At 47.1% G+C, this 26,217-nt stretch overlaps 1 protein-coding gene across 1 annotated transcript in view; it reads left to right on the top strand.

Moving 5' to 3' along the window:
• The window catches only part of RBM20 (RNA binding motif protein 20), a 211,612-nt gene extending 186,219 nt beyond the window's left edge, over window positions 1-25,393 (top strand). Inside the window, exons 10-14 of the mRNA XM_060102461.1 lie at window positions 3,280-3,384; window positions 4,759-5,380; window positions 6,918-7,052; window positions 21,336-21,457; window positions 25,283-25,393. Coding sequence (XP_059958444.1) covers window positions 3,280-3,384; window positions 4,759-5,380; window positions 6,918-7,052; window positions 21,336-21,457; window positions 25,283-25,393 — 1,095 coding nt within the window. The remainder of the gene's footprint in view (window positions 1-3,279; window positions 3,385-4,758; window positions 5,381-6,917; window positions 7,053-21,335; window positions 21,458-25,282) is intronic.
• The last annotated feature ends 824 nt before the right edge of the window (window positions 25,394-26,217 follow it).

The following is a 26,217-nucleotide window of genomic DNA, read 5'->3' as shown; positions in this document are numbered from 1 at the left end:
CCCTCCCCTACCCCCATCCCCCATGTAACCTCCATGAGGGCAGGAATTTTTGTCTGCTGTGCTCACTGCCCTGCCCCCAGCTCCTGGATTAGGGCTTGGCCCAGAGTGAGCATTCAATAAGTATTTGTTGAAGGAATGAATGACCGAACCCAGACTCTGGAGGTAGAGGCCTGGCGTCTGAGAACCAAGTCACACCCTGTTCTTCTCAGCCTCAGTTTTCTTGTTTGTGTGAAATGGGTGTGATCACAAGGCTGCTGTAGGACTTTAACAAGCTTGTGCTCACGGGAAACCCTGGGAGATTCTGGAGAGAGTGCTCAGTTCTGGGGAAGCCAGTGTGTGCGCTGCTCAGTGTTTCTGGGTGGCCACGGCCAGACATGAGGCCCAGGCCTGACCATGAGACCAGAGGTAAAAGAAAGAAGTCAAGTCACTGAATAGGGAGTCTTGGAAAAGAAGCACTCCCCCACTTTCCTGGAAGGGGCCTCAGGGTTTACAGAACCAGGTGCCTAGAGAAGGGAAGCCAGGCAGCTGACACAGACCAGACAGCATGATTGAAGCCAAGGTGGAGAGCTGGGACCGTGGTGGACCAAGCAGGAGGTACCTGTCTGCTGGAGCAGCCACTGCTCAGCTCCATTCTGTGGCTGCCATTCAGGCACAGCTGCCCTGTGTTGTCCGATTTCCCATTTCTTAGAGCAAGACCAAAGTCCAGATGCAGGTATCTGTATTTGAAATTTGAAATCTGTATCTGAAATTTCCCACATTTTAGAAACTGTATAGAACAAAACATGTCTGTGGGCCAGATGGAGCCCCAGGCGTCCCCAGAACGCAGCCCCCAGTATAAACAATCCATAGGAGACAGAAATAGCAAACCCACTTATGTTCAGTGCAAAGCCCAGACAGAGACCCAAGCATGCTGGGAGGCAGGTGTGTACTTGTTATTCACTCCACCCTCTCCTACCTGTCTCCATTCTCGTACTGACCAGTGTTCGTGGAGCATCTGGGGCTGCAGTTGTGAGCCAAAGCTAAAATGACTCTTGATCTCATGGAGCTCGTGGTCTAATGAAAAACATGCTCATCAAATAATCCCTTAAATGAGTATACGAGTGTGAGTGTGAATGCTAAGGAGATGGAGGATACAGTGCTGTTGGTGCCGGTAACCAGGGGTCCCCTAACCTTCGGTTAGGAACCGGGCTGCACAGCAGGAGGTGAGCGGCGGGCTGTGCGAGCAAAGCTTCACCTGCCGCTCCCCGTCGCTCCCCGTCACTGGCGTTACCGCCTGAGCCACCCCCCGCCCCCCCATCCCTCCCCTTCCATGGAAAAACTGTCTTCCACGAAACCAGTCCCTGGTGCCAAAAAGGTTGGGGACCACTGCCTGTAACGAATCAGAGGCTCTCCTTGGTTAGGATGTGGCTGCTAGGATTGAAAGGAAAGGTGGGTATTTACTGGGTGAAGCAAAGGGGAAGCGAACGAAATGTTCAAGCAAGAGGGTGCAGTGAGGATATGATAGATTTTGCATTTTGGAGTCAGCATTCCTCATCGCCTTGGGGAGAATACACTTGGGAGGGGGCTACAGAGCAGAAGTGGAAGACCAGCTAGGAGGTGGTTTAGCAGTAACCCCGGCCCTGTGGTGGCAGCCCTGCTTGCAGCAGTTGGGACCTAACACACTGCTTCCTGAGCTGCTTGGTGGCGGGATGGGACGAGTGCCTTGGTTGCATTTGTCTGTTCCCTGTAAGCTGCTGTCGCCTGGAAATGCTCCCAGGGCCAGGGGTGCACTGAAAGGCACTGCTCTATCTCCTTTGCCTGCAGGGAGGGAGAGCAGGTCTGCCTGGCTGGGGGGCTTTCGGCAGCCAGGCTGTCCCTGCCTCTCCCAGCTTGAACTGGAGGAGTCTCTTTACTGTGTTGACCTGGGCGTGTGCTGCAGGAACTGCCTGGGAAGGGTAAGGGCTATTTATTTTGACAAGGGAGGGCCGTGGATAATTTATTCAGGAAGACAAAAATGAAGAAAAGGGGTCCCCTGTTGGTAGAAGCTCTGGGTTCTTAGGGCTAAAAAGGCATTTGGAGCTGCTTTGAGCTCAGGTCAGCTCAGAAGGCTGGGGCAGAGCTTCCGCTCTGAACGCCGGAAAGATCAGAGACTCGAGGATTAAAACTGTCCCCTGTCCCATAACAACTGGTGAAACCCGTCAGCCCTGAGCTCCTGCCCCGGCTGCCTCCTTGTCGGCAAAGACAAGGTGTGTCTGCTCATAAGAAATCAGAGCGAGAGTGGTTTACTTTGAGCCAACCTTGGCCAAAATTGTCGAGGAAATGCAACTTGCTCCCAAGAATGCCCAGGAACAGTGATGGATTTGGTGGCCAAAGTTTGTCATGGGAGAATATCCTCCTCAAACTTCTGAAATGGGGATTGGCAAACTTTTTCTACAAAACACCAGAGAGTAACTATTTTAGGCATATGGGCCAAGAGGCAAAATGGAGGATATTATGTAGGTAATTTAATATAAGCATTTAACATACAGCCATTTAGAGACATGAGAAACATTGTTAATTCGCAGACTGTACAAAAAAGAGGAACTGGATCAGATTTGGCTTGAGGACTATAGTTGGCTGACCCCTGTTTTCAAGGCTGGTCAGAGACCCTAATTCTCAAAGCAAACATCTGCTTTCAGTTGTTCAATTTCCCAGACATGAGCCACTAAGCATGAGGGACTTAATCTGAGGGAGGGAACAGGAGGAAGGAAGACTGGGCGGGATTGCTAGTTGGGGCTATAGCTCTAGGACAGAGATAAGGCAAAAGAGAGGTGAGAGGGGCCCTGACTGGGTGACAACACCCTTCCTACCCATACGTGGCCTGGAGGTGATTTTTTTTTTATGGCTAAGACTGATCTGTTGGTGAGATGTCACCATGAGGGTTGTAAACCCCAGGGTCAGTTCCCCCTTGGCCCCTTTACTCACCCTCCCTGTCTACAGATTATACAGCTGCAAAAAGTACCCAGTTTGCCGGGGACGTCTGTCTCCCTAAAGCCCTCAGGCCAGCCGTGAAGACACTTCTGTGCCTCCGTTTGTGTGACCTTGAACAAGTTACTTAACCTCTCTGAGCCTCAGTTTCCCCATCTATATAATGAAGATGATAATAGCACCTGCCTCTGAGGGGCTTTGTGAGGATAAAGGAAGTGATGTGTGTGAAACACATCCGACAGCATTAGCTGTGCTCAATCGTGTTTTCCTCTTGGCGTGCTCTCTGCCACTTCTCACTGTTGACTTGATTTGTTCTGCTCTTCCTTTGGTAAGGCTGAAAAAGAGGAACAGGACAGCATGGAAGAGAGCCCCCTGCATCTGGGCAGGCAGGAGAAAGAAACAGAGTCCTCTGATGCAGAGAACACAAAGGCAAGGAAGGTAAAGTTTGTCCCAGATGCTGGCAGTGCAGCATCATCAACACAGCAGCCACTGGGCTCCAGGTCACAGGCGTCCCCATCCTGCCAGGTGATGACCTGCTTGCTGCATGGGATGTGCCTGAGACCCCACCAGCGGGTCTGTGAATGAAGCCAGCACTTCTTGGAGGAATGGCTTTGCCTGGGATCTTCGCACAGTCTTTATTGAGGAAATCTTTAGCCACATGCCTGGGCTCTACCTCAGTCTTCAGTAACTTGGCTGTGCTTATAAGAGAAAACATGTGCCCAAAAAAGACTCAGGCTTCAGAGCCAGGCTCCCAAAATAGGCAGCTGCCTTGGGAGGGGCTGGAGGAGGAAGGGGGCTTTGGGTACTCAAGCTGGGGCCCTGAACCTCAGCAGGCCCTGACCCTGGGATTAACAAAACATCTACCGTGCTTGTAAAGATTATTTTACTTAATTAAAAGGAAAAACCCAGTTACGGGGCTGAGGCTGCCACAGCAAAAAGAAGTGTCCTTGGAACGTGGCCAGCTTCGTGCCTTGCTGGCCAGGAGAGGCGGAGAGATGAGTATCGCTGGCGGGGAAACTGATCTCCTAAAGCTGGCTGCTGGGTCCATGGGCTGCTGGGGACGCAAGGGGAAAGTTTCGGGAGGGGCCAAGTTTGAGCCATGGCTACGGAAGGTTGCAACCCTTGCTGGGAGAGGTTGTTTGGGAGAATTTTGTAGGGACTTTGCTGCAGTTAACATTTAGTGATGCCCTACTTGCAAGGAAATAGCTCCAGCAAGCTGATGCATTTAGCGCTTACAACTCAATCATTCATTTGTCCAAAAACTATTTATTTTTTATAATTTAAAAAAATAAAATTTCCAGAAATTGATCAGAAAAAGATGAGCAGAGATTGATATCTATTAATAGGAAGCAGGCTAAATAACTTTGATTGGAATCCTACATGGGCATTAACAGTTAAGGTGTAGATGTAGATCCGATGATATAGAAACACCTCTAAGCCACATTACTGAATAAAAATGTGTTGCCCACAGCTAAAAAACAACAAAGCAAAACAAAAGAAAAAAACGATTTATTGAGCACCTACTATATACCAGGAGTTGAAATTCTTTGTCCACTTGGTGGGTTAAACATTAAGGGCTTATTCCAACTCCTGTGCTGTTTGGAGCCTCATCCTAGGGATAAATCAGTGATGAGAGACTTCAGTGATCTACAGCTCCTAATTACCCAGTAAATGTTCCCAGGTAGGAGTAAGATTGCTCAGCATCTTTCTGGTTTGAGGGGTCCTGTGGTCAAGGTTTGCACCCTCTTCTGGTTAAATACCAAGACCCACTCCTCAGCCACCCTCTGACCTCCGTTCCTCATTTGTATTCAGGAGCAAGATTCGGAGAGTGGAAGTGAGGCAGAGGGGGAGAGCTGGTGCCCCACGAACATGGAGGAGCTGGTTACAGTGGACGAGGTGGGGGAGGAAGAAGATTTTATCATGGAACCGGACATCCCAGAACTGGAGGAAACTGTGCCCATCGAACAGAAGGACAAAATCTGTCCAGAAATATGTCCCTGTGTGACAACCACCTTAGACCTGGACTTAGCCAAAGAGGTCACCAAGGAGGGAGTCAAGACCGTAGGTAAGGAGGCTGCGGAAGTCAGCCTCAAGTCGCCCAAAGAACTGCCTTCTGCTTCCATGAGCTGTCCCAGTGACATGGACCTGGAAACGCCTGGCCTAAATGTGGATGTTGAGCGGAAGCCAGATGAATGCGAGACGGGCCTCTCACTGGAGAGCTCAGATGTTCGTCTGGCCCCTACACTCCAGCAAATGTCTTCCCCCAGGCCAGCAGAGGAGAGGGCCTGGCAGCCTGGCCCCTTTCTTGATGACTGTAAGGCCAGGGGGACCCTGGAAGATGGGGCTGGTGAAGGCAGCCCCCTGGAGGAGAAAGCCAGCCCCCTCACCGAAACAGACCTCCAAAGCCAGGCTTGCCACGGAGTGTTGACCCAGGGTAACTACCTCCTTTTTCTCCTGTGCGGTTGGGTTGATCGGACCACTGCTTCCCTAGAGCAGTGTATGGGCGTGTGTAGGCTGGAACGAACAGAAGTAAGGTTTCAGCCAGCCTGAAAGCTGGTGCAGAAGGCAAGCTTAACAGCCTCGCTAAATTGTTAGACCTTTTAGGCAATTGGTGTAAAGGTAGTCGGATGGGAGGCCACACGTTTCTGAGAAGCAAGCTCAGATACGTCAGACTTCTCTGAATTTACGGGATCCCAGATGGACTCTGCTAACTAAATTAGCAAATGTTTGGAGTTATCCAAAGAGCTTTGGTTCCTAAGGATCAGCAAGCAGCCTCTCTTGCCTGCACTACTGAGGACCACCCAGGCCGTTGTTTCTGTGAGGCCTGAGTGAGGGGGCGGGAGCGTGGGAGGCCGAGGAAGGAAGAATGAGGGGCTCACGAAGGGGCGTGGCCGGTTCCCGTTCTCACCACCTCAGACCCACTTTTCTCCAGCGTCTGACAGTGAAGCAAGACTTGTCCCGGGAGCTCCTCCACCGCCAATGGAGGTGATGTGTGTCTGTGCCTGGCACTACTGTGACATCATGAAAGACAGAGTTTAAAATAGGCTAAGCCTTGTCTTCTGTGCCAAGTGGAAACTAAAGATCCATCAAGGACTGTGGGGGAGGGGAGAGTAGTCCTCAATTTTCTCTCAATGAAAATAGCTAGAAATTCATTTTGCAGAAAGCCTGCAGCATTCCAGAGTTTGAAGTAAGGGGGATAAGAGTCGAGGGCAGAAAATATAGAGGAAAGGCTTAAAAATAAACATGTCAACCCAGTGCTCTGTGGTTGGCACGAGCTGGTAGGTGGGCTTGGGCTTCCCTCCATGTCAAGCTGACCTGAGCTGTTTTTCACCTGCCTGGATCTGAGTCTCCAAGGAAACTCTGCTGTGAGCTGCCTTGTTGCTAGAGAAACGCTGAGGCCTGGGCTGTGTCTACAGAAGGCAAGAATAAAGGAGGAGCGAAGTGTTGTTCACCTCGCTCTGATTGAACCCCTTGTATTTTGCGGTATAGGTCTCGACATGCACTGGTGTTAATGGCTTATTAGCGTAGCCAGCGTTTGGAGCTCATATTTAATAACACTGCTCGACAGGCTTGGGGTGAGAATGGCATTGCCTTTTCTGCCCGCCTCAGTGCTTCTGTGGACATCAGCACAATTTTTGCACTTCAATAATTCTTCTGCCTGCAGAGATGGAGTTGTTACTGAACGAGGGACACGGGGATGGATCATCCCAACCGAAGGCATCAGCAGCCCATCCCCCCACAGACCTGATGTAGCTGCTTGCCAAGTTTTCTTGCATGTGGCATTCTTTTGGCAGCGGAAAAAGCTCTTTGTTACAGCACTTTGGTTCTAATTAGCAGCCCTGGCCTAGTCTCATGTTATTAAGCAGCGCAAGGGACTGTTTCCCATCACACAGTGCAAGGAATACAATTGCAGGGATTCTTTGAGGCATGTTGTGTTTCATTACCACTTTGCCCTGGCTCATGTTTTGCAGATAACTCCAGGTACATGGAAATGAAATCTCTGGACGTGAGGTCACTGGAATACGCTGAAGTGGAGCTGAAACAGCCCCTTTCTTTGCCTTCCTGGGAACCTGAGGATGTGTTCAGTGAACTTAGCATTCCTCTAGGTGGGTGAAATACACAATCCTTCCTGAGAATTGGGCTCCAGGAAACGATAGTCCTGTAATAACATCTAAGAGCTTGAGAGGGCTTTTTGTCATTTTGTTGTCTTTCGTGTCTGATGCAATTACCTAGATGTGCGTGCTGCCTTAAAGTTTCTTGAAATTTCAGTCTCCCATAGTAGACCAGATACCTCATGGGGCCAGACTTCGAACGGCACTGCTGTGGGAGCCAGAGCAGAGACTTGTTTTCCCTGTCAGGAAATGCTTTATTCCTGACCATACAGCCCTTATTCAGCCAGGGAAGCAGAGGCCAGCAGCTGCCGTAAAGCCAATAGCTGACTCACTTTGTTATACAGCAGAAACTAACACAACATTGTAAAGCAATTATACTCCAATAAAGATGTTAAAAAAAAAAAAAAAGAAAGAAATGCACCTCTTCTGCTAACATCTTCCCTGCCCTCCTGGCCCCAGCCCTTCTCAAAACAACGCTGCATTGTTTTCGCTTGGAGAGACCAGCTTCTCTGAGCCACTGATGCTGAATAGACTGCGTCTGGGGCAGACCCTATATAGTTGATAGAAGAGTACTGAACAGAGACGTGGGCCCCTGTCCTTCCCATGCTGGGTAACTGCATGTCCTCAAAAAAGTCATACCCAGGAATGTTTTGGGGGTTTTTTTTCCAGTCACTGCAAGTCCTTTATTAACAAGTCAATTAGCCCCAGAGGGGCTCGTCAACATGGAGGCTCACCTTTTCCATCAAGTTTCCTTTTTTCCTTTTCATCTGCTTTTAAAAATTTCGTACTGTTTCCCATCCTCCAAGTGTGCCATTTAGTCAGATTCGAAGAGCAAACTTTCTTTTTTTTTTAAAGGATAAGTTTGCTGCATACCCGTTCAGTATGCTCCAGGACAAAAACTAAAAAAAGCAAATACACACTGACCTTAGAATGAACTAAGATGATTGCCAGAAGGCCCTGGGTTTGTTAATGCTGGAAAATAGTTGCAAAGGCTGCCTTTCAGGAAAAAGGTGCCAGACAGTTCATTTATGCATTCACTTAGTCAGCAACCCCTCCTGGATAACGTGGCACTCTGTGAGACACTCAGGGGGAACTGAAAAATGGAGCACAAGTCTCTTGGCATCTAGGAACTTAGAAATCTATACGACACACACAGGCAAAAATTAAGAATCAATCCTGCTACCTTATAATTCATGTTTTATTTTATTTTTTATTATAAAAAGTGTGAAAGATTATTATAACCAATTTTAAAAAACATATGAAGTAAATATTAAATGTTGTATCTCTTCCCTCCAGTCTCTCCCCCTCGCCAGAGGTAGCCACTGTCATACCCACAGATAGTTTTTCTCCCACAAAAATAGGATCAAACTATACACATAATGTTGTGTAATTTGCTTTTATAATGTAACAGTGGGTCTTAGAGATCTCTTCACATCAGTACATAGAGAATGCATTCTTCTTAACCACTGCAAATATTCCATCTTAAAAGCTGTACCATACATTCTCGATCCATTCCTCTACTGGTGAACATTATGTTTTCATTTTTTTTCCATTATTAAAATGCTATAATAGTTAGGCTTTTATCATTTACCATGTAGGCACCACTTCTAGTATTTTTCTCATTGAACTCTCAAAACACCTGTGAGGTAAGTAATATTTTTATCCCTATATCACAGATAAGAAATGAGGGCTTCCCTGGTGGTGCAGTGGTTGAGAGTCCGCCTGCCGATGCAGGGGACACGGGTTCGTGCCGCGGTCCGGGAAGATCCCACATGCCGTGGAGCGGCTGGGCCCGTGAGCCATGGCCGCTGAGCCTGCGCGTCCAGAGCCTGTGCTCCGCGGCGGGAGAGGCCGCAGCAGTGAGAGACCCGTGTACAGCAAAAAAAAAAAAAAAAAAAAAGGAAATGAGATGCAGGGTTACAAAGCTAACGAACAGCCCAAACTGGAGTCAGGATTCAAACCCCGGCACTTAGAGTCCCTGTGCCATGCTGCCTCTGAGCTTTGTTGCCTTCCAAACACACTGTCACCTTTGTGTGTGAACCAGGGTTTCTGGAGGATAACGTCCTGGCCCGGGGGAGGGGGGATGTCCATATGTATTTGTATTTCATATTTTCATAATTGCCACTAAATTGCTCCCCAGAAAGATTATACCAGTTTTCAGTGCTACCTCAAGTGAGAGTCCTCATTCTCCACATCCTCACCAACTCTGGATCTTATCAGTTTTTAATCTTTGCCAACCTGTTAGGAGGAAAATGGTAGCTCATTTTAGTTTTTAAAACAGCTCTATTGAGGTATAATTGATGTTAATGAAGTGCACATAAGATGCACAATTTGAAGAATTGTGACACATGTAAACACCTGTGAGACCATCCCCACAACCAACATAGTGAACATACTCCTCACCCCCATATTTCCTGATACTCCTTTGTAATCCCTCGCTCCCACCCTCAATCCCCAAGTAACCACTGCCCTCCTTCCTGTCACTAAATATTAGTTTGCATTCTAGAATTTTATATAAAGGGAATTATACAGTATGTACTCTTGTTGCCTGGCTTTTTTCACTCAATAATTATTCTGAGATTCATCCAAATTGTTGGGTGTATGGATAGTTGGTTTCTATTTATTGTTGAGGAGTGTTGCATTGTGGTTATGGGTAGATCACATTTTGTTTATTCATCCAGCTGTTGATGGGCATTTGGGTTATTTCTGGCTTGGGGCTATTACATATTGCACTTTTATTCTTTTTTTTTTTTTTTTTTTTCTTTTTTGCGGTATGTGGGCCTCTCACTGTTGTGGCCTCTCCCGTTGCGGAGCACAGGCTCCGGATGCGCAGGCCCAGCGGCCATGGCTCACGGGCCCAGCCGCTCCGCGGCATATGGGATCCTCCCAGACCGGGGCATGAACCCGTATCCCCTGCATCGGCAGGCGGACTCTCAACCACTGCGCCACCAGGGAGGCCCTGCACTTTTATTCTTGATTATACTCTCCGATTAGAATTTTTTTAACGTCTTTATTGGAGTGTAATTGCTTTACAATGTCGTGTTAGTTTCTGCTGTATAACAAAGTGAATCAGCTATATGTATACATATATCCCCATCTCCCCTCGCTTTTGTGTCTCCCTCCCACCCTCCTTATCCCACCTCTCTAGGTGGTCACAAAGCACCGAGCTGATCTCCCTGTGCTATGCAGCTGCTTCCCACTAGCTATCTATTTTACATTTGGGAGTGTATATATGTCAGTGCTACTCTTCATCACAGCTTACCCTTCTCCCTCCCCAAGTCCTTTGGTCCATTCTCTACGTCTGCGTCTTTATTCCTGTCCTGCCCCTAGGTTCATCAGAACCATTTTTTTTTAGATTCCGTATATATGTGTTACCATACGGTATTTGTTTTTCTCTTTCTGACTTACTTCTCTCTGTATGACAGACTCTAGGTCCATCCAGCTCACTACAAATAACTCAGTTTCATTTCTTTTTATGGCTAATATTCTATCGTATATATGTGCCACATCTTCTTTATCCATTCATCTGTCGATGGACACTTAGTAGCTTCTGTGTCCTGGCTAGTGTAAATAGTGCTGCAATGAACATTGTGGTACATGACTCTTTTTGAATTACGGTTTTCTTAGGGTATATGCCCAGTAGTGGGATTGCTGGGTCCTATGGTAGTTCTATTTTTAGTTTTTTAAGGAACCTCCATACTGTTCTCCATAGTGGTTGTACCAATTTACATTCCCACCAACAGTGCAAGAGGGTTCCGTTTTCTCCACACCCTCTCCAGCATTTATTGTTTGTAGATTTTTTGGTGATGGCCATCCTGACTGGTGTGAGGTGATACCTCATTGTAGTTTTGATATGCATTTCTCTAATGATGGGTGATGTTGAGCATCTTTTCATGTGTTTGTTGGCAATCTGTATGTCTTCTTTGGAGAAATGTCTATTTAGGTCTTCTGCCCATTTTTGGATTGGGTTGTTTGTTTTTTTGATATTGAGCTCCATGAGCTGCTTGTATATTTTGGAGATTAATCCTTTGTCAGTTGCTTCGTTTGCAAATATTTTCTCCCATTCTGAGGGTTGTCTTATTGTCTCGTTTATGGTTTCCTTTGCTGTGCAAAAGCTTTTAAGTTTCATTAGGTCCCATTCATTAATTTTTGTTTTTATTTCCATTTGTCTAGGAGGTGGGTCAAAAAGGATCTTGCTGTGATTTATGTCACAGAGTGTTCTGCCTATGTTTTCCTCTAAGAGTTTTATGCTGTCTGGCCTTACATTTAGATCTTTAATCCATTTTGAGTTTATTTTTGTGGATGGTGTTAGGGAGTGTTCTAATTTCATTCTTTTACGTGTAACTGTCCAGTTTCCCAGCAGCACTTATTGAAGAGGCTGTCTTTTCTCCGTTGTATATTCTTGCCTCCTTTATCAAAGATAAGGTGACCATATATGCGTGGGTTTATCTCTGGGCTTTCTATCCTGTTCCATTGATCTACATTTTTGTTTTTGTGCCAGTACCATACTGCCTTGATTACTGTAGCTTTGTAGTATAGTCTGAAGTCAGGAAGTCTGATTCCTCCAGCTCCGTTTTTCTTTCTCAAGATTGCTTTGGCTATTCGGGGTCTTTTGTGTTTCCATACAAATTGTGAAATTTTTTGTTCTAGTTCTGTGAAAAATGACAGTGGTAGTTTGATAGGGATTGCATTGAATGTGTAGATTGCTTTGGGTAGTATAGTCATTTTCTCAATATGTATTCTTCCAATCCAAGAACATGGTATATCTCTCCATATGTTTGTATCATCTTTAATTTCTTTCATCAGTGTGTTATAGTTTTCTGCATACATGACTTTTGTCTCCTTGGGAAGGTTTATTCCTAGGTATTTTATTCCTTTTGTTGCAGTGGTAAATGGGAGTGTTCCCTCAATTTCTCTTTCAGATATTTCATCATTAGTGTATAGGAATGCAAGAGATTTCTGTGCATTAATTTTGTATCCTGCTACTTTACCAAATTCATCGATTAGCTCTAGTAATTTTCTGGTATCATCTTTAGGATCCTCTATGTATAGTATCATGTCATCTGCAAACAGTGACAGTTTTACTTCTTCTTTTCCGATTTGGATTCCTTTTTTTTCATTTTCTTCTCTGATTGCCATGGCTAAAGCTTCCAAAACTATGTTGAATAATAGCAGTGAGAGTGGGCAACATTGTCTTGTGCCTGATCTTAGTGGAAATGGTTTCAATTTTTCACCATTGAGAATGTTGTTGTCTGTGGGTTTATCATATATGGCCTTTATTATGTTGAGGTAGGTTCCCTCTATGCCTACTTTCTGTAGAGTTTTTATCATAAATGTGTGTTGAATTTTTTCCAAAGCTTTCTCTGCATCTATTGAGATTATCACATGGTTTTTATCCTTCAATTTGTTAATATGGTGTATCACATTGATTGAATCGCATATATTGAAGAATCCTTGCATTCCTGGGATAAACCCCACTTGATCATGGTATATGATCCTTTTAATGTGCTGTTGGATTCTGTTTGCTAGTATTTTGTTGAGGATTTTTGAATCTGTGTTCATCAGTGATATTGGCCTATAGTTTTCTTTTTTTGTGACACATTTGTCTGGTTTTGGTATCAGGGTGATGGTGGCCTCATAGAAGGAGTTTCAGAATGTTCCTCCCTCTGCTATATTTTGGAAGAGTTTGAGAAGGATAGGTGTTAGCTTTTCTCTAAATGTTTGATAAAATTACCTGTGAAGCCATCTCTTCCTGGGCTTTTGTTTGTTGGAAGATTTTTTATCACAGTTTCAATTTCAGTGCTTATGATTGGTCTGTTCATATTTTCTATTTCTTCATGGTTCAGCCTTGGAAGGTTGTATTTTTCTAAGAATTTGTCCATTTCTTCCAGTTTGTCCATTTTATTGGCATATAGTTGCTTGTAGTAATCTCTCATGATCCTTTGTAGTTTTGCAGTGTCAGTTGTTATTTCTTTTTCATTTCTAATTCTGTTGATTTCAGTCTTCTCTCTTTTTTTCTTGATGAGTCTGGCTAATGGTTTATCAATTTTGTTTTTCTTCTCAAAGAACCAGCTTTTAGTTTTATTGATCTTTGCTATCATTTCCTTCATTTCTTTTTCATTTATTTCTGATCTTATCTTTATGATTTCTTTCCTTCTGCTAACTTTGGTGTTTTTTTTTGTTGTTGTTGTTGTTGTTCTTCTTTCTCTAATTGCTTTAGGTGTGAGTTTAGGTTGTTTATTTGAGATTTTTCTTGTTTCTTGAGGTTGGGTTTTATTGCTATAAACTTCCCTCTTAGAACTGCTTTTGCTGTATCCCATAGATTTTGCGTCGTTCTGTTTTCATTGTCATTTGTTTCTAGGTACTTTTTGATTTCCTCTTTGATTTCTTCAGTGATCTCTTGGTTATTTAGTAGCGTATTGTTCAGCCTCCATATGTTTGTATTTTTTACAGTTTTTTTCCTGTAATAGATATCTAGTCTCATAGTGTAGTGGTCAGAAAAGATACTTGATACAATTTCAGTTTTCTTAAATTTACCAAGGCTTGATTTGTGACCCAAGATATGATCTATCCTGGAGAATGTTCCATGTGCACTTGAGAAGAAAGTGTATTCTGTTGTTTTTGGATGGAATGTCCTATAAATATCAATTAAGTCCATCTGGTCTAATGTGTCATTTAAAGCTTCTGTTTCCTTATTTATTTTCATTCTGTATCATCTGTCCATCGGTGAAAGTGAAGTGTTAAAGTCCCCTACTCTTACTGTGTTACTGTCGATTTCTCCTTTTATGGCTGTTAGCATTTGCCTTATGTATTAAGGTGCTCCTATGTTGGGTGCATAAATATTTACAATTGTTATATCTTCTTCTTTGATTGATCCCTTGATCATTATGTAGTGTCCTTCTTTGTCTCTCATAATAGTCTTTATTTTAAAGTCTGTTTTGTCTGATATGAGTATTGCTACTTCAGCTTTCTTTTGATTTCCATTTGCATGGAATGTCTTTTTCCATCCCCTCACTTTCGGTCTGTATATGTCCCTAGGTCTGAAGTGGGTCTATTGTAGACAGCATATATATGGGTCTTGTTTTTGTATCCATTCAGCCAGTCTATGTCTCTTGGTTGGAGCATTTAATCCATTTACATTTAAGGTAATTATCAATATGTATGTTCTTATTAACATTTTCTTAATTGTTTTGGGTTTGTTTTTGTAGGTCTTTTCCTTCTCCTGTGTTTCCTGCCTGGAGACGTTCCTTTAGCATTTGTTGTAAAGCAGGTTTGGTGGTGCCGAATTCTCTTAAGTTTTGCTTGTCCGTAAAGGTTTTAATTTCTCTGTGGAATCTGAATGAGATGCTTGCTGGGTGGAGTAATCTTGGTTGTAGGTTTTTCCCTTTCATCACTTTAAATGTATCCTGCCACTCCCTTTTGGCTTGCAGAGTTTCTGCTGAAAGATCAGCTGTTAACCTTATGGGGATTCCTTTGTATGTTATTTGTTGTTTTTCCCTTGCTGCTTTTAATATTTTTCTTTGTATGTAATTTTTGATAGATTGATTAATATGTGTCTTGGCGTGTTTCTCCTTGGATTTATCCTGCATGGGATATCCTGGACTTGACTATTTCCTTTCCCACATTAGGGAAGCTTTCAGCTATAATCTCTTTCAATATTTTCTCAGACCCTTTTCTCTTCTTCTTCTGGGACCCCTGTTATTCGAATGTTGGTACATTTAGTGTTGTCCCATAGGTCTCTAAGACTGTCCTCAATTCTTCTCATTCTTTTTTCTTTATTTTGCTCTGTGGCAGTTATTTCCACTACTTTGTCTTCCAGGTCACTTATCCATTCTTCTGCCTCAGTTATTCTGCTATTGATTCCTTCTAGAGAATTTTTAATTTCATTTATTGTGTTGTTCATCATTGTTTGTTTGCTCTTTAGTTCTTCTAGGTCCTTGTTAAACATTTCTTGTATTTTCTCCATTCTATTTCCAAGATTTTGGATCATCTTTACTATCATTACTCTGAATTCTTTTGCAGGTAGACTGCCTATTTCCTCCTCTTTTGTTTGGTCTGGTGGGTTTTTACATTGTTCCTTCATGTGCTGCATATTTCTCTGTCTTCTCTTTTTGTTTAACTTACTGTGTTTGGGGTCTCCTTTTCGCAGGCTGCAGGTTCATAGTTCCCGTTGTTTTGGGTGTCTGCCCCCAGTGGGTAAGGTTGGTTCAGTAGGTTGTGTAGGCTTCCTGGTGGAGGGGACGGGTGCCTGTGTTCTGGTGGGTGGGGCTGGATCTTGTCCTTCTGGTGGGCAGGGCCACATCCAGTGGCATGTTTTGGGGTGTCTGTAAACTTAGTATGACTTCAGGCAGCCTCTCTGCTAATGGATGGGGTTATGTTCCTGTCTTGCTAGTTGTTTGGCATGGGGCGTCCAGCACAGGAGCTTGCTGGCCATTGGGTGGAGCTGGGTCTTAGTGTTGAGACAGAAATCTCTGGGAGAGCCGTCACTGATTGATATTACATGGGGCTAGGAGGTCTCTGGTGGTCCAATCTCCTGGGCTCGGCTCTCCCACCTCTGAGGCTCAGGCCTGACACCCAGCTGGAGCACCAAGACCCTGCCAGCCACACAGTTCAGAATAAAAGGAAGAAAAAAATAGGAAGAAAAAAATGAACAGATTGAACCCCAAACAAAAGGGTAAAAGCAAAACTAAACAGACAAAAATCACACAAAGAATCATATACACACACACGCATAAAAAGAAAACAAACAACAACAGCAAAGAAACCCAAACAGTTAGAAGCCTAAGACAAATGGTAAGAGCAAATCTAAACAGACAAAATAACACAAAGAAACATATACATACACACTCACAAAAAGAGAAAAAATGGAAAAAATAATAATAATTTTTAAAAAAAGAAGAAGAGAGCAACCAAACCAATAAACAAATCCATCAATGATGACAAGCACTGAAAACTAAACTAAGATGGACATAAAAACGAGGAACAAATCAGACACAGAAAGCAAACCCCAGGTCTACAGTTGCTCCCAAAGTCCACCGCCTCGATTTTGGGAACATTTGTTGTCCATTCAGGTATTCTGCAGATGCGGATTTCATCCAGTTGATTGTGGGGATTTAATACGCTGCTCCTGAGTCCGCACCAAGAAATTTCTCTTTCTCTTCTTTGTTCGCACAGCACCTGGGATTCAGCTTTGGTTTGGCCCCGCCTCTGTATGTAGGCCGCCCTCATGTATCTGTTCCCTTTTGGGAAGTCTGAGGTCTTGTGCCAGCGTTCAGTAGGTGTTCTATAGGAGTTGTTCCACGTGTAGATGTATTTGTGGGGAGGAAGGTGATCTCCACGTCTTACTCCTCCCGCATCTTGAAGGTCTCCCCTCTGATTAGCTTTGAGACCTATTGTCTCATCCATCTCAGTAGGGGGCATACGGTACTATTTTCTGCATTTGACAGGTGAGGAAACTGAAGCCCAGAGACTTTCTTACCTAAGATCACACAGCAAGCTCATGTCAGAACTGAGGATTCCTAATTGGAGACCCTCTTGTTCCTACAGTTCAGGCAGCACAGTGGAAGAAAGGCAATTGTGTGCAGTGGTTAAGAGCACAGACTGTGGAATCTGACTCTCTGGGTTCAAATCCCAGCTGGCTGTGGGACAAAAAGCTGCTTATTTAACCTCTCTCCTTGGCTTTCTTCATCTCTAAATAAGGGCTGGTAATAGATGCCTACCACGTAGGATTATTTTGAGGATTAGCTGAATGAGTACTGGTAAGGTCTCAGTGTTTTCCAGTAGAAGGTGCTTAATACAGGTTGTCTATTGTTATTCATTTATGAAATAGTTATTGAGACCTACGATGCTTCCTCTCACTGGGGCTACATAACCCTTCACCCTCCATGGTCTGTTCCTAGCAGAGAGACTTCTAGGGGTGGGGGAACGGCTCAGGCTTGGTCCCTGTGGAGAGCAGGGAGGCAAAATGAGGAGGAGAGGGGGGCAGAGTCCTGCTGCTTAGGGGCTGGACTGGACATGGGGGTGGGAAGGGCACCCTATGTGTTTCAGGCCAGCTCTGGGTGACCCCAGCCAGTGTGAGCCTGCCAAGTCCTGCTCTCCCCAGAACCAAAGGGCATTGCCTGCAAAATGCAAGCTCCCCCGCCACCCATCCCAGGCTTTGCTGGGATGACAGAGTTGTAATTACCAGTGCCAGGAGCTGTTATTAGAAGGCAGACGTAGCTTTAGTTATTGTACTTAGTAGAGGCTGAAAAATGGGAGGACCAGGTTGCTCCAGAACTCACTGGGGCTGTGGCAGTTTTTTCTTGACACTGCTGCTTCCCCTGGCCCTCACATTCCAGAGGCATCCCAAGGCAGTGTTGGTATCCTAGTGCCCATGCAACCGCCCGTTACTCAAGAGTGAGTTCCCAGGCGTTTGGGGATCCTGCCTCAGCTTCTCCTTCCTCAGAGCTGTCTCTGACCACCTGCCCAACGAGCCCCAGAGGCCAGTGGAGGCAGGGAGGAGAGTTGCGGGCGGCCGTGGAGTCTGGGTTCTCCAGGCGGCTCTGGTGAAAGGCTGGAGGGCCTTCTGGCCTCTGTGCAGAAAGGTTTAACACGTGTCTGGAAACTAATATTCTTTTAATGCTTTTTTTTTTGCGGTACACGGGCCTCTCACTGCCGTGGCCTCCCCCGTTGCGGAGCACAGGCTCCGGATGCGCAGGCTCAGCGGCCATGGCTCACAGGCCCAGCCGCTCCACGGCATATGGGATCCTCCCGGACCGGGGCATGAACCTGCATCCCCTGCATTGGCAGGCGGACTCCCAACCACTGCGCCACCAGGGAGGCCCCTTAATGCTTTTTTAAAAAAATTATTTTTATTTATTTATTTTTGGCCACATTGGGTCTTCATTATCGCACGTGGGCTTTCTCTAGTCGCGACGATCAGGGGCTACCCTTTGTTGCGGCACGCGGGCTTCTCACTACAGTGGCTTCTCTTGTTGCAGAGCATGGGCTCTAGGCACGCGGACTTCAGTAGTTGCAGCACGTGGGCTCAGTAATTGTGGCTCACAGGCTCTAGAGCGCAGGCTCAGTAGTTGTGGCACATGGGCTTAGTTGCTCCGCAGCATATGGGATCTTCCCGGACCAGGGATTAAACCTGTGTCCCTTGCATTGGCAGGCGGACTCCCAACCACTGTGCCACCAGGGAAGCCCCCGTGGAAACTAATATTTTCTAAGCACCAGGCAAAATGATAGGTGCTTCCCAATAACACCATTTGTGGTATTATTATTCCTGTATCCTAGATGAAGAAACTGATCTCAGAGAGGTTAAATAACATACCTGAGATCACACAATGTGAGTCAAAGAGCTAGGTCTATCTGACTCTAAATTCCATATTCCATTTTCTCTCCAGTATACTGTGGCTTCTAAGCTTTTTTGTTTTGTTTTGTTTTCCCCAGTGGATGCCTTTGTTCAAGTGAAATATCACTACAGATGGTAGCTGTGCTGCTGGGGTCAAAAGGGGCACAGCTCAGACCCTGCTTCACACTCTGTCGTGGCTTCTGAGGCCAGCTGCACCCCTTTTGGGGGGCCAAGGACAGGGACTAGAAGGCCTCTTGGGAAACCTGGAAGATTCTGGAGGCCCCAGCAGGGTCTGCAGTGAAAACCTCAAGGCTTCTTTCCTGGTTTTACCCAATTGGCCCATCCTGCAGGGTCTGGGACAGGACACAGGGAGAGGCTCTGATCACAGGTCTGTGCCTGCTCCACGTGGCCTCGGGTGGTGCTTCTCCTTTTCTGGTTGCCCTTCTCTTGTCTTGTGTGGGCCTCAGCTCCCCATAGAGCAGCAACAAAGGGGAGAAGTATTTTGCAGGAACAGAGGACAAAGGCAGGCCTTGCTTAAGCTCGTTTGCCAGCCATAGCCAGGAGCCAGGGCCCGGGGGAGGTGGAGGGGTGGGCTGGCCACACACAGGCAAAGCCAATGCTTTCCCATCCTTTGCAGTGAGGGTGGGAGGACGGTGGGGAGGGGAAGGACACTCGGCCTCCCCTTGGGCAGCTGGGCCCGCCCCTGGGGACCTCTGGAGACGGCTGAGGGCTCGGCTTGCTGTGTGGCAGTTAGAACCGGCTGAGGCCGCCCAGGCTCCAGACCACAGAGGAGCCATCAGTCAAGGCAGGCCGCAGGCAGGCCTCCCAGGCTCCCTCCTCCCTCTAGGCCTGCCCCTCCACACTGATAAGTGGCTTTTTTTTTTTTTTTTTTAGTTCGTTCGTTCGTTTTGGCTGTGTTGGGTCTTCGTTTCCGTGCAAGGGCTTTCTCTAGTTGCGGCGAGCAGGGGCCGCTCTTCATTGCGGTGCGCAGGCCTCTCACTGTCGCGGCCTCTCTTGTTGTGGAGCACAGGCTCCAGATGCTCAGGCTCAGTAGTTGTGGCTCACGGGCCTAGTTGCCCTGTGGCATGTGGGATCTTCCCAGACCAGGGCTCGAACCCGTGTCCCCTGCATTGGCAGGCAGATTCTCAACCACTGCACCACCAGGGAAGCCCCTGATAAGTGGCTCTTTTGAAATGGAAAAATAAAGTTATAATTACAAGTCTAAGCTGCTCCTCTATGACAGGGTCTCCTGTGCACTTAGCTCTGTCTGTCAGGAAGCAGAATGAAAGTGAAGCAAGGCCCAGGGTTGTGGTCACACGCAGTGCCTTGGCCTGTCCCCCTCTCTGCAAGAAGCTGCTCTGGCCCTGGTGTGCTGCTTCTAGCCCCGCTCTCCCTGCCACCCCTTGGGGCCAGATCTCCAACCTTCCCCCACCCCCAGCAGAACCAACCAGATGGGCAGCAGGAAAGCCCAGCTGAAGTGGGTCAGCACATAGGGAGCAGCCCCAGTCTGAAGGCGGGATCTGGGTGTCCTGAGTGGCTAGCCCCTTTCCTTTAGTTCCACAGTGCGTCCTGCTCATCATGGCCCTCACACTCTGTTCTTTAGCTGGTCCTTCACGATCAGGTGCCTGAGGAAACTGAGACCCAGGAGGGGTTCAGCCAGCTCTCCCCAGGCTACACAGATTCTTAGCCTCTGGTCTGTGCCTTCTCAGTTTGAACTGTGATGCTCAAACACCTTGGTGGAGGCTGGAGCGGCCACCGTCCCACTTCAAAGATGAATCCTCTGGGCTGTGACACTGTCACTTGTCTGGCTGTTGAGCCAACATTTCCCTTCCTCAGAATCAAAACGCCTCCCAGAATCCTGGGACTTTTATTTAACGCATCATAAATAAAATGCTACTAATGAATGGTTCAGATGTAAAGACTGGAGAAAGATGGAAAAATGTTTATGATAGATCATCACATGGAAAAAGGAGGAGATAGGATTACACTTAGGGTGTGATTAAAAATGTCCCCCTCCCCCGCAGAAAGGCTCTCTATGTAGATAGTGTGGAAGAAAATATTTTGATTGGAATGACTCTGGGTGATTTTTCCTCACTTTTATCTTTAAAATTTTTCTTTAATGAACATAATTCTAAAATAAGCAAACAAAAATGAGAGCATTTTTGGGCTTCCCTGGTGGCACAGTGGCTAAGAATCCGCCTGCCAATGCAGGGGACACGGGTTCAAGCCCTGGTCCGGAAAGATCCCACATGCCACGGAGCAGCTAAGCCCGTGCGCCACAACTACTGAGCCTGTGCTCTAGAGCCCACGAGCCACAGCTACTGAGCCCACGTGCTGCAACTACTGAAGCCCACGCGCCTAGAGCCCATGCTCCGCAACAAGAGTAGCCCCTGCTCACTGCAACTAGAGAAAGCCCATGCGCAGCAACGAAGACACAACACAGCCAAAAATAAATAAATTAATTAAATAAATGTTTAAAAACACCATTCACTTTATAAAAAAAAAAGAGAGAGCATTCTTCCAGAGTCCTGGCCAACAGCTGCAGAGAGGGGTACAGTGTGGAGAAGCAAAATCCACCCAGGGAAATGTAAGAAACCTCCTTCCTTCTCCTTTCCCTGGAAGTAGGCTGATTGTAGTAGAGCCTGGACCTACTTCCCAAAGGCAGTTGCGGAGCATATAACTGCTAAGCCCTCCATCACACTTCAGGGAGTACATCCCTCACATTCACAGCTGCGTGTGAATGAAGATGATGCTATTTTCTTCGTGCCTGTTTTGCAAATGAGGAAACTGAGGCCTGAAGAAACTGGGTAACCAGCCAAAGTCCACAGTAATCAAGGGCTGGAGTGCACTGCTCCTGTTACCACCTGACTGCTCTCTGGACCCCGGGGGGCCTCCCTCCACCTTCCTAATTGCCTCCCTGTCCACCTCCAATCCTTCTGCAGGGGTGGAGTTCGTGGTGCCCAGGACCGGCTTTTATTGCAAACTGTGTGGGCTGTTCTACACGAGCGAGGAGATGGCAAAGATGAGCCACTGTCGCAGTGCTGTCCACTACCGGAACTTACAGGTAACCGTCGGCCTTCCTTGCCTAGCGCCCGGGGAGGGTGTGGGGAGTGCTCCCCGGTCTCAGATTCTGTGCATTGCTGTCTCCTTCCATCTCATGGAAAACTCCTCCTGTTCTCTCAGTCCTGACTCCACCAGGTGGCTCCGTATGGTAGCTGCTTCCCACATGCTCTCAGAGCATCTGTCTCCACCTTGGTACAAAACATTCTGTTTGGCTTGGGTTTTTTTGCAACTCCCTCTCCCTCTAGACCGAATGACTTGTTAGTGTTCACCTGGCCCCTGGTTGGGTCTGGTCCCTTTTCACCTGGATGTTCCAGATGCAGATATTTCTCTATGTTTCTCTTCCCCTGTGCACTATCCTTGTTTGCTAGAATAAAACCCACTATTATGTTCTATTGAAATGTCCATCCATACTGCAGCTATTATCACAGGCATACCATGGACCAGACGCTATTCTAGGCACTGGGTAGGCAACAACAAAAAAGGCGGACAGCAATCCCTGACGTCATGGACCTTCCATCTAGCGTAGGAGATAAGCAAAAAATAAAATAAGTACGTTTCATAGTATATTAACCGTGGCATATAAAAAATACCCTATATACCATATTTTATCTAATCTAAGGTGCCATCAGTGGTAAGACACACCACTATTTTTTGATATCAACAAGGAAATAAATGTTACAAATTAAACGGTGAGACTCCATCAACTGTAAAAATGCATCTCAATTTCAGAACGGTTAATGTGTGGAAAAAACACTTCTTAAAATCACAAGATATAGCAATATATCCTATAAGATATACCTATATAATATATAGCATATTAGAATGTGATTTTCATATAACTTCTGGTATAAGCTGGGGATTAGTAATGTAATACAACTCATGGAAGATCAGACACTGAGGGGTAAGTATATCAAGGCACCTCCTGTTTTTACTACAAGGAATCAAACTACATTTTTGAGGCACAAGGCCTTGACATTAGAACACCCCTGCGGTAGCAGCATGCCCGAATTCCAGAGCAGGCATTACTATCAGTTTAATTGTTAAAGAATGGCTGCTCTGGTGGTTCTTACCCGGGGATGTGAACCAAAATCCCCTAGACAGTGTTTCAAAAGTATTTATACTACCTAGGCCAGGTGTTCAGTAGAATTTGAGAACTTTCTCAAATATGTAATTTGAGAAAGTTCTCCACATGAGTTGAATGTGTACCCCAGTTAAGAAAACTCAGATATGGGCCAGTTCTCTTGTTTTATAATTGAGGAAACTGGCGCCCAGAGAAGCCAAGGATCTGTCCAAGCCTTGGATGTGTCCAAGGCCATGTAGGTGGTGAGTTACTAGGCCTGGGGCCAGATTGCCTGATTCTTAATCCCTTTCCTCTTCTCACTCTACTAAGCTGGTCTTGCAAACTGAGACCCATGTCATGGCCTGGGTCACCATGTGCAAGGGACAGTCCTTGGCTATGCCCAAACTCAGGTCATTTAAGCCTCTTGATTTCCCTCTGGAAAGCAGCTGTTCATGACCAAGGAAGCCACAAGGTCTGGGCCCCAGGTCCCAGCCTCTCCTGGGGGCGGGCAGTGATTTGGCCAGGCCAAGGGTTCAGAGTGGGCTACCCGGCGCCAGCCGAGGGCAGCTGTCTACCCTGAAGACATCATCATCCCTCACCCCCAACAAGATTAAACCTCTAGAACGGCACGGCTGGATGGGGTCTTGAAGATCATCCGGTCCTGATTTTCCCAAACCTTGGTCTTCACACCAGCTGGAATCTTTTTAAAATGTAGCTTCTTGGACCTACCCTATACTTGCTTATTCATTCTCTCTCTAGCGTGGGGCCTGAGAATCTGCATTTTAAAAAGTCTTTCCAGCAGATTATGATCCTTCAACATGAGAACCTGTGATCTCATCCGGCATTCTCGGCTGGATTGTGTAGCCCCCAAGGAGACACACAGCTCAGGGTCACCCAGGAAGGTAGGAAGAGTGAGTGCAGACTTGCCAGGGCCTTGAATTCTAAACCCTGTGTTTTTTTGCAGGGCAGCCGACTGCACTATGTTCAGGGCCTCTGGGCTAAACCCCCAGGCAGACTCGCCTCCCCACAGCAGACCATTCCTGTGGTCCCAGGCATGTCAGATCCAGATGCCGGCTAAGCCCCTTACGCTCGCCAAATGCAGTTCAGGCTGCCCTGGCGCACCTGTCCTGAAGATGGGAGCCTCCATCGCAGGCTACCCAGATAGGGTTTCTTCCTGTCTGGGAAGTGGCCTTGACAGAATGTCTCTGTCCACACAGTCGCACCTACTGCACCACACTCCATGTTACACGTGTGAAAAGGGAGGAATTCAGCCCCAAGTAGCAGGTGCTGGCTGACACCTAAGTCAGGCAACTTGTAAACCTAGCACCCCCAGGAGGCCTTAAGGTAGGAGTCAGGTTGTTCTTTGAGGCAGGGTAGAAGGAACCTTCATTTTCTCTCTGCAATCCCGGCTGTGCCCACTGCTGGTCATGCTCTGAGAGAACCCACCAGAGTGATTGGAATAGCAGGTGGAGTCAGTGCTAGATGGGAAAACTAGACGCCTGCTCGGTCCATTGGTGGTCCACCCACCCGCATGCCTTCCCTGAGACGAGGTGGAGGAGAACCCGGCCCTCCATCAGCAGCCTGGCCCGGAGAGACCTACGGTCTGCCCTTCTCCCCGTCAGTCTCACCCACCACTCAGCCAACCACAGTCTCTCCTAAAGAGAGCGGGTCGACCCCGTCACCTCAAGCACATCATCTTGTCTGACCCTCAAAATCAACCCTGGAGGAGGAAGGAGGAAGATACCATTTCTCCCATTTAACGGTTTTGGGTCTGAAGCTGGGAAAAGATGAGGGACTTTCCCCAAATCAGACAGCTGGTGCCACTAATGATAAAGGGCAACGTTGCTGAGTGTTTATTCCATGCCAGGCAGTGTGCTCAGTCCTTTATGGTGCCTCTCTTGGACTTCACAGCAACCTTATGCAGTAGTTACTGTATTACTCACACTTTACAGTCGAAGATATTGGAGAACTTGCCTGCTGAGAGCTAGCATTTGAACCCGGGTCATCTGATGGCAAAGCCCACACACCTGACCACTGCGGGGGACTTAACCCTGCTGACTCTTAATCCAGTGCTCTTTGCACTGCCCTTGGCTGCCCCGGCCATCAGAGGATATGCAGCTGGGGCGCCAGGCATTTTCCGGTTCCACCTCACTGCGTTGAATCCAGAATCCCAGGAGCAGCCCAACAGGCTCGCCGAGTTGGGCTGGGGGCCAGCGGGAGCAGTGAGTGCTCTGGGGCAGGGCGGAGGTAGGCCCCCACCACGGAGCCTCCGAGGCACTGAGCCTGCCAGCCTGTCTGCTGGAGTCTCCAACGTCAGGCTGCGGTTTTGTCTTTCACAGTCGCTATAGGACAGAGCCGCTCCCCTCCCCACCCTTCCAGCCTCCCTGTCTCATCACTCTGCCTTTTACACGTGATGTGCTGCCTGGATACTAGAAATCTTTCTGGAAAACAAGTAGAGTTGTTGTGAGCATTAAATGAGTTTATAGAAGAAAAGCAGAATAGCACTTGGTCTGGGATAAGGCCTATGGATGTGTTTGCTCTGGTTAGGATCTGTGCTTTCTACCTTCTCTATGGGTCATTTGTAAACTAACGTACAGGGGGCGGAGCTCATCACTTAGCATGGGTCCTGGAGCCCTGGAAGGATCTGGGGAGGAAGAAGAGGGGTCCCACCCACTGGGCAAGGTGATAGGAGAGGGGGGCCGAGGCACACCCCCTTCCTCTCCCGCCAGCTCACCACTCTCTCTGCCCCCCGTCTTTGTCCCACAGAAGTACTTGTCCCAGCTGGCCGAGGAGGGCCTGATGGAGACAGAACGGGCAGGCAGCCCTCGGCCCGAGGACAGCGGAGTCGTGCCACACTTTGAAAGGAAAAAGCTCTGACATCCCTGCCACTGCTGCAAGCGGGGAGAGGAGGGTCTGAGAGGTGGGGCCTCCCTGCCCTCCGGGGCAGGAACTAAGGCCAGAGAGGAGGGAAGACCAGGCAGGCCACGTGGCCTGGGTCCGTCCTCAGAGACTCATGAAATGCCCCTGAAGCGCCTGCCGGAGGCCTCACCGCGGTGTGTCCGTCTGCTGGGGGGCACCCACTCTCTCCCTGTCGACTCCTGTTTCCTTCAAACAGTCCTTCAGTGTGCTTCTCTCTCTTCCTCCCCGCCCCCACCCCCTCCTTCTGTGCCCAGGGGCATTTCCTTTTCATAAAATCCAACTTCTCAGGGATTTTCACAGTGTTCCGATTCTTGATGGGATAGGACAGGTCAAGCCAGGCTGAGTCTTCCAAAAAAAAAAAAGATTTCACGGAGACTCCTGGGTTGAGAACCACGCCAGTGAACCTGGAGCAGTTTCTCTGCCTGGCGTCCTGTTTGTGTGCGGAGCTGAGTCGGGTCCTGCAGTCCTGGAGGGGGGAACCCTAGACAGTCAGTGGGACAGAAGCTGGGAGTTCCTCCAGCTGGACCATAACTCTTTCATCCTCTCTGTCGTTCTAGAAGCCCACCAGATTCATGCCTTAGAATAAAATTTGAGGAGGAAAAGAGCCCTTCATTTTGGAAGCTCTGATAAGTTCCCCCCTAATGTATTTCTTTCCTCTTGATTTCAGGAGATGCCAGGGTTTGTTCTACTCTGGACATTAAATTTGGTCTAGACTCACTTTAAGTAAAAATGAAAACAGAAGCATCTTCCCCCTCCGGTTAAAACAGCAGAAGGTCAGGGCT

The sequence above is a fragment of the Mesoplodon densirostris genome, chromosome 1 (assembly GCF_025265405.1).
Source record: "Mesoplodon densirostris isolate mMesDen1 chromosome 1, mMesDen1 primary haplotype, whole genome shotgun sequence".
In the NCBI taxonomy this organism is placed as follows: domain Eukaryota; kingdom Metazoa; phylum Chordata; class Mammalia; order Artiodactyla; family Ziphiidae; genus Mesoplodon; species Mesoplodon densirostris.
The sequence above is the reverse complement of the archived record's forward strand: the minus strand, read 5'-3'. Positions and strand labels throughout refer to the sequence as shown.